General features: G+C 45.9%; 1 protein-coding gene across 1 annotated transcript in view; it reads left to right on the plus strand.

Moving 5' to 3' along the window:
• TLK2 (tousled like kinase 2) overlaps positions 1-9,232 on the plus strand; it is a 58,334-nt gene extending 49,102 nt beyond the window's left edge. The window contains exons 14-16 of the mRNA XM_049780377.1: positions 4,423-4,534; positions 6,397-6,504; positions 8,130-9,232. Coding sequence (XP_049636334.1) covers positions 4,423-4,534; positions 6,397-6,504; positions 8,130-8,303 — 394 coding nt within the window. The 3' untranslated portion in view covers positions 8,304-9,232. The remainder of the gene's footprint in view (positions 1-4,422; positions 4,535-6,396; positions 6,505-8,129) is intronic.
• The last annotated feature ends 5,177 nt before the right edge of the window (positions 9,233-14,409 follow it).

Raw genomic sequence — 14,409 nt, forward strand, 5'->3', positions numbered from 1 at the left:
TAAAGGACATTGACCTAAAGAGAAGACTGGTGTGTCTCATTAGCCAGATGATATAAATTAAATTACATGTAAATTACAGAATCAGTTAAATTTTGCTTAAAACAAACAAATTAAAACCAGCGGATAGGGCATTTGCTTTGCATACAGCCAATCTCAGTTCGATTCCTGGCATCCTGTTTGATCCCAAGTGCTAGGAGTAACCCTTGAGTGCTGTTGGATGTGGCCCTAGCCACTCACTTCAAAAAAAAAATCCCACCCTAAAACCAAACCACCAAGCCATGTACACAAAAGTTTTAATTTCCTTTGCTTCTGGCTGTTTGTATAGACAATTCTCATAGTAAAAATCAGTCTCTCAAACTCTTGAGATTCCAGGTTTAAAATAGAAACTACATTTATACTTATTCACTATGGTAGTTATTATGGGTTTGTGTTACTGTCACTAAATGATATAAAATATCTGCTGTTGGAAGTTCTGGAAACAAGTCTAGACCCCCTACAGAGTAAACTCCTGCACTTTGGATTTGAACTTTCTGGTTGACAGCTTGTTCTTTTTAAAAGCTGAGGCTTTTTTATATTTAAATTAGTTGTTTCATTGCTAACTTTGCTATCTTTCCTAACCTATATATTCAGCATTTGGTGTTCATTTAAATTGTTTATTTTTGTCAGCATTTGGAATTTGCTTATCTTGGAGGATCTGGAAAGTCTATCTGTGCACAAGATAAGCTTCATGTTGATGACTCTTGAGGCCAGTTACTTGGGGACTGATTTCCACTGTTCTTTCTAGTTCCTATCTGAAGATTTTTTCACAATAAAGAGTAAGGAAATGGTCTGTGAGATGATGCAGTGCTCGGGCACATGCTTAGCTTGGAGGAACTCCAAGTTTGGTTCCCAGCATCGTCTGTTCCCCAGAACATTGTTGGGTGCAACCCTGGAAGCCCTTGAGCACCTGCAGAGTGACTTGGTAACCCCAGCACCACATCACTTTCAGGGGCCCTTGCATTGAACCTCTGTGAGGCTGGGTCAATCAAGAGTCACTGTTGAGGTGAGAGGGCACAGAGCAATCATGCAGCGGAGAGGGCATTTGACTTGTACATGGCCATTCTATATGTTCCTCCGAGTCCTCCAGAAGTGGTTCCTGAGTGTAGAGCCAAGAGTCAGCCAAGAGCCTCAGCCAATTCCTGAGCACCATCAATACCAACCTCTCCCCCAAATCATCAAGGAAACTCTGGCTCTCCTTATAGCTACTTGGGAGCCCCACAATAAACCTCCAACCCAGACATGCAGTAGTGATTTTTGCATCAAGATACAATTTGTCTTTTTTTTGTTTATGTTTATTTAAAAAGAACATTAAAATTAGATCTCAGGAGACTTTTTCTTTTTCTTTTTTTTTTGGCTAGGTTTTAAGCCACACCTGGCAGTGCTCAGAGGCTACTCCTGGCTCTGTGCTCAGAAATTACGCTGGGGATCAACCCCAGTTGGCTGTGTGTAAAGCAAGTGTCTTACCACTATACTGTCACTCTAGGCCCAAGCTTCAGGGGATTTTAACAGAATTTTGGAAGCTTTCAGTTTTGGAGTCACAACTGGGGTACTAGGGAGGTGGGTGGGCTACTCCCAGATCCCACCACAATTGGTGGTACTTGTGGAGGCCATGCAACTGGGGTCAAATCCAGGCCTCCTGCATGCATCCCATTTTATTCAGCTTTTTCTAGCCCAGGAACTGGCACACTAGCCAGTGTATTCTCTCTCTCTCCCTCTCTTATTATTATTTTTTTTTTGGAGGGGGTAAGGGGCGCCATACCCTGCAGTGCTAAGGGATTACTCCTGGCTCTGCACTCTGGGGTCATTACTGGGGAATCATATGAAATGAGCAAAACACCTTATGCTATCGCAGCCACCCTTTTTTAATTAAACAATCTTTTCCTATGTGTTAATTTTTGCTTTTTTTTTTTTCACTTTCTGTTAGTGCTTTGTTTTCTTTCCCATGTTCTAATTTTTTTTTTTTTTTTTTTTGGTTTTTGGGCCACATCCTGTGATGCTCAGGGGTTATTCCTGGCTATGCGCTCAGAAGTTGCTCCTGGCTTCTTGGGGGACCATATGGGACGCCGGGGGATCGAACCGCGGTCCGTCCTAGGCTAGCGCAGGCAAGGCAGGCACCTTACCTCCAGCGCCACCGCCCGGCCCCCTAAATATTTTTTGATGTGGAATAATAACCCAGCTCAAAGACTTTCAAAAGTGACTATTAAATATAAAAAAATAAGAAATGAAGGGGTCGGAGAGATGTGCAGTGGGAGGTCACTTGTCCTACACGATGTTGATCCTGGTTCAATCCCAGGCACATAATATGGTACCTCGAACCTGCAAGGAGTGATCCCTGAGTGTAGAGCCAGAACTAAGCCCTGAACATCACTGTATGTATTACTCCCTTCCCCCAAGCCCCTGAAATTTTTCAAAAAGAAAGGGCTAGTGGAATGGTACAGCTAGAAGGGCATTTGTCCTGCATGCAACTGACCCGGGTTCGATTCCCAGCATCATCCTACACAAATGGTTCTCTGGGTATTTCCAGGAGTGGTTCCTGTGTGCAGAGCCAGGAGTAAACTTCATCGTGTTGGCCCCCCCAAAAAAAAAAAGAAAACCTGTCATCTGATAATTTCTGCTTTTCAGCTTTTGTGATTTCTTCAAGCTATGTTTTGATTTTATACCAGAAGCAGTGCAGGACTAAAATAGTTTTTCGCAGAATTGATTTTGCCAGAACGGAATCTATAGCAATTGATCTGTTGTCTTGAGTAAGCTGCCCTCCAGCTGCACCAGAACTGAAACTCCAGTACTGAGAGCCTGGAATCTGTCTGGTTTCCTAAATGCCAGGAGGCACTTACCTTCCGCACCGCACCGTTCAATTTGGTGTGGTTGGCTGGCCAGCTAGTCTTTTTCGAGACTGAGTGGGAGATGGGCGGGAGGGAACTCAGATGGGGTTGAGTTGTGCTGGCAACTATTTATGTTTGGAGTTTTCTGTTCTCTGTGAGCCTTCCAGTAAGTCCCTGAACACTCACATAAAGTATTCTTTGATAACTTAAACTTTAGCATTATTGAGTATAGGTAGAAGTTCTAGTTCATGTTTCTAGAAATTATCTTAAGAATACAGAATAGGGACTGGAGTGGTAGTGCGCAGTAGGGCACTTGGCTTGCACGAGGCTGACCCAGGATGGACCTGGGTTCGATCCCTGGTGTCCCATTTGGTCCCCAAAGTCAGGAGCGATTTCTGAGCGCATAGTCAGTAGTAACCCCTGAGCGTCACCAGATGTGGCCCAAAAACCAAAAAAGAAAAAAAAAAATACAGAAGAGCCTTAGAGATTTGTATTGGGTTCTAGATTCCTTTAGACTTTGAAATGTTACGTTTTTGTTCTTTGTTTTGGGCCCACACTCAGGATACGGGATGCTCAATACTAAACTCTTGGCTCTGTGCTCCAGAGTTACTCCTGGCTGTGCTTGAAGGACCATGTGTGGTACTAAAGATCCAATTGGGGTTGGACACATGCAAGGCAAAAATACCTTAGTCCCCGAACTGTCTCTTGGGTCTCTAAAATGGTTACTGTAGCAGGTCAGCCCCTGAAGAGGTTGACTGATGGAGGGATGGAGAATGAGGCCCTTTTCTTCCAGCTCGGAGCACGCGTCTGCCACCCTGTCTAGCCCACGGTTCTGAGGTGAAACAGCGGGTAAACAGCTCGCAGACAATCAGGCTCGTGGAAATATTTGCTTTATTCGGATGGACAAAACTGAAGTCCAAAGACTCAGATTCAGTTCCAGCCAGCAAAAAGCCCCCGCCTTCCACAGACCCTTGTTCTTATACTCCAGAGTCAGGTCCCACTCCATGGTGGGATCAGATACCAACCAATGGTGGAAGCAGAATCAGGTCCTACCCTAGGGTGGGGGCAGAATGCCAGGTCACACCCTAGGGTAGGGCACAATCACCTAATCAGATTAGGGTGAGCAACATAGTAATCCCCCAAAATATTTACATACACAACAGTTACTTTCGGAATATCTTCAGCCAACAAGAAAGGATGCTCATATCACCTGTACTTGGATTTGAGCGTTTGTTATGTAGCTGTCATAAAAGGGACCCTATTCCTCACCCCCTTTTTGAAAAAGAATTCAATTGACTCTCATGAGGCAAGGGTGGGTGCAGTAGGGACCGAGGAGAATACTTTGGTCTCATAAATTGAGAAATGTCATGTAAGCCTTTTAATGGACCAAGTTTACTGTTTAAATTAGAAGGAAGTCACTTTTGCTGACTTTTCTCCAGCTAGATTATACCGCTTTTCTAGCAGTTAAATGGTTGTTTTTATTTTCAGCATGGTTTTTCTCCTTGCCATTTGGTGCATGTCTTAGATTTTTCTAAGAATTTTTGTTTCCATTTCTTCCTAGGTATTTACCACCAGAGTGTTTTGTGGTTGGGAAAGAACCACCAAAAATCTCCAATAAAGTTGACGTCTGGTCAGTGGGGGTGATCTTCTATCAGTGTCTTTATGGAAGGAAGGTAAGAGGAAGCCAAGGCGGTAGGGGGACGATTCTCCCGAAGCTAAACTTTGCTTGCACAAAACGGAGTCCTGGGGAAGTAATACAGGGGTTGAGGTGCTTGTCTTATACATGCTCAACCCCACTTCATTCCCCTGTACCACATCTGGTCCCCGAATATAGCCACAGACTATTCCTGAGCCTAGAGCCAGGAATATTCCTGAGCACCACAGGATGTGAACCAGCCCTTCCCCATCCCTCAAAACCAAAGTCCTGAGAGTTGTAAAGAAAATAAGAGGGTTCTGAGATACAGTGCAGCTGGGGGAACTGAATTCAGGACTGACTCCAGCCTCTGCTCAGGGACCACTTTTGGCAGGACTTGGGGGGACTAGATGAGGTTCCAGGGATTGAACCCCAGTTGGCCACATATAGGGCATGGGCCTACCCACTGTACTGACTCTAGCTCAGGACAAGTTCTTTTCTAATAATGTGAGATTGTTACTCCAGTAAACAGACAGCTTCCCAGGAGCTATTCAGGGTTCCGAGAACTGAAATGACATGTTTACAATGCCTCTTAGACTCAACCACCCCATTATTAAAGCTACAAGTTTTAAAAAGCAGTTGTTTTATATTTCTGTACAAGGGGGGAGGTCAGAGCTTTGTTAGCTCTGATTTGTCATATGAACAATAGTCCATCAATAATATAATTATGTGATTATAATGCTATAATTATATAACAAGAATGTTCTATAACTTATAATAATATAACAGTGATAAATTATCCCTAATATTCACTCTTGCTTTTTCTGTGTGTGTTTAATGCCTCATTTTAGGATCCAATTTTACTTATGTTCATATGTTACTCTGTTGTCAAAGTGCCCTTATGTTCCACTGTTCCCTTTTGGACTGTGTAAAAGCGAAATAGACTTGCACTTAAAAAAAAAAAAAGACTTTATTTTAGGATGGGGGCCAGAGAGGGGCCCACATTCCATGTGCTTAGGGATTGTACCTGATGGGGTGCAGGACCATATGGGATGCTGAGGGTTGAACATGGGTCAGCTGTATGCAAGGCAAACTCCCTATCTGCTGTACTGTCTCTCTAGCTCGACTCTAAATAATTTAATTATAATCCAGATGAAACTTCAGTTCACATTTTAGCTTCCTCTTTAAGTAAATTTTAGTTCCTATTTTGTGTTGTTTTATGTTTGGGCCACACTTGGCAGTGCTCAGGGAGTAATCCTAGCAGGCCCAGGGTCCCATAAAGGGTGCTAGGAATCGAACCTACGTTGGCCACATGCAATGCACTTACACTGTTTGCTCTCCCCCCTCTCTCCAGTCCCTTGAGACTTTATCCTACCCCTCAGATGAGGAAATTATTTGGAATTAAAGGGATTGAGTATTTGTATTAATGTGGAAAGTGGCTGACAATGGTTGTAGAAGTTATCTTGAATGTATTAATCATGATCTCAGTAGCAATACTGGCGAGAACTTATTCAAACGTCATAGTTCAGATGTTCAAAGTTCATGGCAATTTATCCACAAATGAAAGATTTTTTTTTTAATTCTTCCACCAACTATGCCAGTGGTATATATCTATTGCTTATTAAGTCCACAGTGATAACTCAAAGGAATTCTGCTCTTGCTTTGAATCCTTTTCCCTGTATCATCAGCACAGCTCATGAGTTATAACAGCCACTGCTGCTGCCCGTCCCAGCTCTGCCTTCACTTAGAAGTTGCCCCAAGTGTACTGTCCATAAAGTAGGACAGTTCAGGATGATTTGGTCATTTTCCCCTCTCTCTGCCCTGTACTTATTAGGTGGGTTTTCTTTCCCATTAACCAAAATCCCACCACTGTTATTCCTTTGTTTTACTTTTCTCTGACAGCCCTTCGGCCATAACCAGTCCCAGCAAGACATCCTACAAGAAAATACTATCCTTAAAGCTACTGAGGTGCAGTTTCCGCCAAAGCCAGTAGTAACGCCCGAAGCAAAGGTGAGTTGTTCTATCTGGAGGTCACTGGTCCTCCTTTGCTTGTTATTTCTCGGGTGGGTGACGGTGGATGGATTATCCCACATAAAATTCACAAGTTATTAAAAACCTCCTCCTCCTGCTACATGTGTGTTTCTCCCGCTCCTCCCCCCTTCTTTCCCTTTCCCCCCACAGCAAACAATTTAGTGTCTAAAGTCCCAGACACTGTTTGACGTAGTAGCAATGGAACTGTAAGTATGTAGGAATGAGCAACACATACAAGGTCCCTGCCCTAAAGGAATTTACATTCCACAGGTGGGACAAACAGTAACTAGAAATGAGTATATTCTGGTTGGTGATGAATATTCTTCGCCCGTTTTTATTATAACTCCATGATTTACCAAGTTGTTCACAATACAATCATTTCAGACACTAAATATTCAAGCACCAATTTCGTCACCAGCGTGACCTTCTGTTAATGACAAATACTACTAAGAAAATTAATGAGAGCAAAGGGTGGAGTACTAGGAATCTCTTTCCTGATGGTTTGTCAGGGAAAGCTTCTGTGATAAAGCCAGACTTGAGTAGTCTTGAATGATGCGGTCTTGGAAACCTTGTCTAGTTCAGGGAGAAAACTGCTCCCGGGTTGGAAACCTTGTCTAGTTCAGGGAGAAAACTGCTCCCGGGGACAAGCAAGCAAAACTCCCAGCGGGTGCATGTGTTGCGTTCGGGTGGGCAGTGCAGGCTGTGGGGCAGGTGGTTCAGTGTGAGGGAGCAGGCTAAAGGGTTTATGTGAGGCAGTGACTTCTGGCACCAGCCACGTTGTAGAGAGAAAAACCCAGAATAGGGGCCAGAGCGATAACACAGCAGTGCCTTGCACGCAGCTGACCTAGGATGGATCTTGGTTCAATTCCCGGCATCCCATATGGTCCCCCAGAGCCAGAGGCAATTTCTGAGTGCATAACCAGGAGTAACCCCTGAGCATCACCGGGTATGCCCCCCCCCAACCAAAAAAAAAAAAAAAAAAGCCAAACAAAGAAAGAAAAACTCAGAATAGGGGAATTGACCAGACTGTCAGTTCCAACTATCACAAAAGAGGGTTGGTTTTTGTTGTTATTGTTTTCTGTTGTTTCTCTGGTGCTCAGCGCTGACTCTTGGCACTCAGGGATCACTCCTGGTGGGGCTCTGAAGACCACATGCAGCTAGTCCAGTCAGGCCTTTTGTTATGACTTAGCTGTGTGCCTGATATTCACTTAATGAGTGGGAAGAATGAGATGCAGGGAATATATCTGCCACTCTGTGGCCCTCTCATGTCAGGCTCCTTGCCCTGCATATGGCAACAGTTTGCCATGATACCTCCTAGGGCAGTCAACGAGGCTGGGTTCCGTAGGTGCAGGACTGCACAACAGCCGAAGCAGAGCGACAGTAAGGGGCCAATTAGTAGCTGGTGTTTGTGTGTTTTGGAGCATGTTCTGTCCCCTTTACTCTGTGGAAAATGACTCAGGTGACCCTAGAAGGTGCTGCTGCTCCAGGTCTGTCATCTCTCTGCCTCACAATGGTTTCAGGGCTTGTTGTGGAAGTGCTTGCCAGGCTTCCTCTCAGGGCTTGCCTGGTCTGTGTCAGGCTGCTCTAAGATCCCTTCCTTGCAGGCGTTTATTCGGCGATGCTTGGCCTACCGAAAAGAGGATCGCATTGACGTCCAGCAGCTGGCCTGTGACCCCTATTTGCTGCCTCACATTCGGAAGTCGGTCTCCACAAGTAGCCCTGCTGGAGCTGCTATTGCGTCAACGTCTGGGGCAACCAATAACAGTTCTTCGAATTGAGTCCAACTCCGGGGCTGTGCACAGACTGTTCCGCGCACACAGTGGACAATTGGCATTCAGCGGCGGGTTTGGAACATAGCGAATCCGAATGGATCTCATGAAACCTGTACCAGGTGCTTTTATTTTCTTGCTTTTTTTTCCCATCCATAGAGCATGACAGCATTGATTCTCATTGAGGAGAAACCTTGGGCAGCTCTGGCCAGGCCTCATAGGCAAAGGCCCCTGCCCAGGGCGCCAGCGTCAATGGCCACTATGAGTGGCTGCTCTGAGTGAGGAAAAAAACGAAAAGGAAAACTGGTTCCATGTACTGTGAACATGAACACACGCAGACTCAGGGGGTCCCTGACGCAGTGCTTCAGTGAAGAATGTGGACTTGAAATACAGACTGGGCTAGTCCAGTGTCTATATTTAAAATTGTTCTTTTCCTTTAATAAAGTTTAGGTGACATCTCCTGAAAAGCTGGTAGCACAAAGTTTCATCTGGGGATGGTGTTTGACTGTGGAGGAAAAAAAAAAGTTGCTATTGCCCGTTAAAGGCACTAGAGTTAGTGTTTTATCCCCTAAATAATTTTCATTTTTAAAAACATGCAGCTTCCCTCCCCCCTGGGTTGTTTTTTTTTTTTTTTTTTCTTTTTGGAAAGATACATTTGGTCCTAAAGTGAAAACCATCTTAGCAAGTACCTGGCAACGTTCATTCCAATCAGACGCATCCTTCTCCTCTGTCTGGTCTCCTGTTGCAGTTGCTTTCCTTGACTCCGGAGGGTTAGGGTTAAGTGGGCAGACTGAGATGTGTGGGGGAGGTCAGAAGACTGCAGCGTGGCGTCTCTCTGGGTTTTCAATGATTTCTTCATAATTTGAACACTTGACGGTTGTCCCTTTTAATTTATTTGAAGTGCTATTTTTTTAAATAAAGGTTCATCTGTCCATGCAGTCCTCTTGGATTCTCTGAATGTAGAAACTATAAAAACTGCTTTAAAGGCCAACAGAACACAGGCTGGAGAGCCCCAGGCTCTGGGATCAGGACATCCTACCCACGTCTCTGTGCTTGCTAAATGGTGTACGTTCCTTGTTAATCACATTATTAAAACTTGATCCGCACATAAGCTTTCCTCTGTTAGATCTTTTGGCAGGTAACATCCTCTGATTCTGGATGCTTGCTGGGTGAGGGGTGTTTGTGTCCTCACACTTGAATTACTCCCTGGATTTTGGGGCTACACCTGGTGGTGCTCAGGTTCAGTGCTCTGAGATTACTCTGGTGAGGCTTGGGATATAGGTTATTGGGATTGAACCTGGGTCCTCTGAGTACAAGGCAAGTGCCCTACCCACTATACTGTTGCTTTAGACCCTGCTGGAGAAATAGATTTTGTTTTTATTGCAAGCTACACTGGAGATCCTTGAGTTACATCTGGCTCTGCACTTCGTCATCACTCCTGGCAGTGCTTGGGGGACCATGTGGAATGCTGGGGATTGAACTTGTGTAGGCTGCATGTAAGGCAAGTGCCGTACCCGCTGTGCTATCACTTTGGCCCCTGCACAAGTATTTTTGTTTTGGATCACACCCAGATGTACTCAGTGGCTACTCCTGGCTCTGCACTCAGGAATCACTCCTGGCAGGCTCGGGACTATATGGGATGCCAGAGATGGAACCTGGGTCGGCCATGTGCAAAGCAAACACCATCCCTGCTGTGTTGTTCCTCTGGCCCCAAGAACAATCATTTTTAATAGGTTCATCAAATGGAATTAATCCCAAGGGAAACTAGGTGTTTGCAATATGAACATTCTTTGAGATCTTCAAAAATTCGCTTGTTTCTAAGCTCTATGCTCAACTGATGATGAAGCTGAAAAGCGAGCCTTTGGCCTGACCGTGCCCTTGAAATAACACGGGGCTGCTAGAGAGCTGAACATGTGGTGGCCAGCTTGGAGTGTGACTGACAGATGTGGCTGGCAAGAAGGCTCAGCCAGAAATATTTGAAGATGTAGCTTGCAGGCATGCGAGTTCCCTGGTGTGTGCTGGTGGTGGGGAGTCAGGAAGGGCAGAGAGTTCTCAAATAACTCATGACGCGAGTATTCCTTGTGGATGTGAGCAGTGTCAGCGGTGACATTTCCTAGGGCCTTTGTTTTGTGGCCTAACCTTGACCAATCTTAAGCAGTCTAATTGAGTTGGAGCACCACATCTGGTGTGCGGAGGGGCCGCTGCTGGCATGGTGCTGCAGTACCTTGGGGTGCTAAGGCTCAAACCCAGGCTTCCCACATGTAAGGCATCTGCTCTCTTTGAACCTCTCTAGCCCCGAGCAAGCATTTTTGGTGGGTTTTGGACCACACCCAGTGAAATTCTGGACTTACTTTTGGCTCTGCACTCAAGAATCACTCTTGGGGCTTGGGAGAACCATACGTGGTGCCAGAGATTGAACCTGGGAAGCTGGCTCAACTACATACAAGGCAAACACTAACCCCTGTACTATCTCTCTGGCCCCTAATCAGGCAATCTTAAAGGAAGATAGGGTCTAGCAAATTTAAGAGAAGTTCCTTGGTGTAGGTTTTGTCTTGGGAATTCCTAATAAAAGGAAATCGGTTCTTAGCCCTTGGTTCCCCTAGCTCCCCAAAGCAGTTTGTTTTATTTTGTTTTGTGGAGGTGGCAGAATTTAAACCATACCCAGCAGTGCTGGAATCTACTCCCAACTCTGTGCTCAGGGGACCATGAAATGCAAGAGGTTGAAGCAGGGACAATGCCTGGACCATCTATTGTCTCTTGGACCCCCAGATCTTTATTAAACATGTTGACACACATGTGAGTATGTAGTACACTTTTTAATTTTTTTTTTTTTTTGATTTTTGGGCCACACCCGGTGACGCTCAGGGGTTACTCCTGGCTATGCGCTCAGAAGTTGCTCCTGGCTTGGGGGACCATATGGGACGCCGGGGGATCGAACCGCGGTCCGTCCAAGGCTAGTGCAGGCAAGGCAGGCATCTTACCTCTAGCGCCACCGCCCGGCCCAAATTTATTTATTTTTGATTTGGGGGCCACATATGATAGTGCTCAGGTTCTACTTCTGCCTTGTTTTTTTTGGGGGGGGGGTTGGAGGGTTACTCACAGTTGTACATAGGACCGTGTAGTGCTGTAGATCAAACCCCAGTTTTCCAAGCTCGCTGCTAGCAGAGAGTACAGAGGTTGAACGCATCAAAAGGATTGTATCTTGGGGCAGTGGCAGTGGCGTAAGCGTTAGGGTGTTTGCCTTGCTATGCACTAGCCTAGGACGGACCATGGTTCGATCCCTCGGCGTCCCATATGGTCCCCCAAGCCAGGAGCAATTTCTGAGCACATAGCCAGGTGTAACCTCTGAGCGTCACCAGATGTAGCTCAAAAAAAGGGGGGGGGGCAGGGTGGATTGCATCTTACATGGGAAGAGATAGATGAAATTAAGTGTCCCCTTTCCTCTCTACATTCTGTCCCCTTGGCTACATTTTCACCTGTTCTTTGAAGATAGTTAGAATGCTTCCCCTCTGGCTTCTTGCCTCCTTTCTCCCATAGGTAGGTCACCTACTCGTCCTGCCCCATCTCAGAGGAAGGGATGCCTTTCCCCAGTCCTTCACAGGGGTTGGGGCTTTGTGAGGGGTTCTTTGCAGTTGGGAGTGGACCGGTCTTGGTTGAGTTTGGGCAAGTCTGGCCACTGCTTGGACAAGGCCCAAGCCATATACAGAACAAAAGTAACCAGTGAAATCATTAAGGTTTTTCCATGATGTGGTTTATTAACAGAAGGTTGGTTCACTTTTTCCAGGGACAATCCTTTTAGGACCACAATGTTAAATTACTAGTTTTGCTTTCTTTTTTGGGCCACACCTAGCGGTGCTCTGGGCTTATTCCTGGCTCTGCTCTCTTAGGGGATCCCTTCTATCTCTCTTAGGCACCATATGGGATGCTGGGGGTTGAACCTGGATTGGCTGCATGTTAAGCAAGTGCCCTACCTGCTGTATCTCTCTCTTGCCCTTTGGTGTTTGCACGTGCAACAAAACCCAGCTAGGATGTTTTTGCCTTTGCCAGTTTGGGATCAGGGGCATTTGAAATGGGGTTTTAAGAAGTGACTTTCTCAGCCTGTTGCTTTAGTTTCTGAGTCTGCCCAGCTGGGTCAGGAAGTCTCATGGCCATTCAGGCACAACAGGACTGTGTCGCTCTGCAGCATCTCTGCCTCACCCTTGTGCCTCAGCTGCATGAAAGAGGGGATAGAGTGAACAGGTTTGAGACGGTCTGGCTCTGCTCACCCAGGGGTGAGGCCTGGGAGCATTTGGTGGAGTCTGCCAAGAAGAGCCTGTGGCCTCATTGCTGTGACTGACCTAGAGACATTTATGCTTTGGTGCCTCCTTCCCTTCCTTCTTCCTTCCTGTGTATTTTCTCCCTTCTTCCTCCCCACTTCCCAGAAAGGACAGGTGTTTCTTTAGCTGAGAGGACTAGCAGTCAAGGAGTTCTTGCATTTTTTTTTGGGGGGGGGGGGCCGGGTGTCACACCCAGCAGCACTCAGAGTTTGGTTACTCCTGGCTCTGCACTCAGAGAAGTTGCTCCTGGCAGGCTCGGGGTACCATATGGGATGCTGGGATTCAAACCGGGGTCCATCCTCTGTTAGCTGTGTGCAAGGCAAACTCCTTACCACTGTGCTATTGCTCTGGCCCCCATTCTTGCATTTCTTTTTTTAAATTATTTTTTTTGTTTTGTTTTTTGGGGTCATACCCGGCAGTGCTCAGGGGTTCCTCCTGGCTCTATGCTCAGAAATCGCTCCCGGCAGGCTCAGGGGACTATATGGGATGCCGGGATTCGAACCACCAACCTTTTGCATGCAAGGCAAATGCCCTACCTCCACGCTATCTCTCTGGCCCCATTCTTGCATTTCTTAATTTAGGCAATAATTCTTTTTCTTTTTCAATATAATCCTTTTTTAAAATCCTAGAGCTAAAAAGTGAGTGTCAGGGCCAGAGCAGTAGCACAGCCGGGAAGGCGTTTGCCTCATATGGCAGCAGACCTGGGTTTGATCTCCTGCATCCCGTAAGTCCCTGAGCCTGCCAGGAGTGGTTTCTGAGTGCAGAACCAGGAATAAACCCTGAGCACCATAGTGTGTGGCCCAAACCCCCAAAATAATAATAATAATAATAATAATAATAATAATAATAATAATAATAATAATAATAATAATAAAGGCGAGTGTAAGACCAGAGAGTACTGTGACTCAAGCTCTTCCATGCAGCTGATCCAGGTTTGATTCTTAGCACTACATGTGGTCTCCTGAGCACTGGTTGGTGTGATCCAATTATAAAAGGGGGTAGGGGTCGTCAGGCATTTGCTTTGCACATGGTTGACCTGGGACAGACCCAGGTTTAATTCCTGGTATCGCATTTGATTTCCAACCCACCCCCCCAAACCCCGAGCCTGCCACGAGTGACTTCTGAACATAGTCAGGAGTACTCCCTGAGCACCGCTGGGTGTGGCCCAAAAACCAAAAATTAAGGGTGGGGGGAGTGGGAAATAAGAAAAAACATTTAGAATAAAAAATTTTTAGTCACAATATGTACAATGCTATCAATGCTTAGAAATTTCTAACACCACACTCCACCAGAGTGTCTGCTTGTCTTGGGGTTCCTTTTTCAAACACACTTCCCACCTCACCCAGTTCTATAAAGTAGTTCCCAGTTTCTTTTGCAGTTAGCTGTTCGTTATTTCCTTATTCTAGCTTATATGCCACATACGAGATCATTCAGTATCTGCCCAGGCTGACTTCACTCAGCGCCATCCCCTTCATTTCCGTCCACGTAGTTGATGCATGATCTCATCTTTTCTTGTAGCTGACTAGTATTTCACTATGTGCGTGGACCACGGGAAAAACAGGGATTTAGGAAGATCACGGGAGGGGCTGGACATGTGTCTTGTCTCGGGCCTGAGTCCTGGCTGTTAACTCTGGCACCACGTTGTCATCTGTCCCGCTCTGCCTGGAACAGTTTCTGGCACTGGACACCACTGGGCGTGGCCTAACCCAAGCAGCTAAAATGACTACAAGATCCAAAATTGGGAGGGTCCCAACTTTGCTGGTCTTTTACTTCAGGCCTTGGTAAGTGATGAGGGCAGT

This window comes from Suncus etruscus, chromosome 1 (assembly GCF_024139225.1).
Source record: "Suncus etruscus isolate mSunEtr1 chromosome 1, mSunEtr1.pri.cur, whole genome shotgun sequence".
NCBI lineage: Eukaryota > Metazoa > Chordata > Mammalia > Eulipotyphla > Soricidae > Suncus > Suncus etruscus.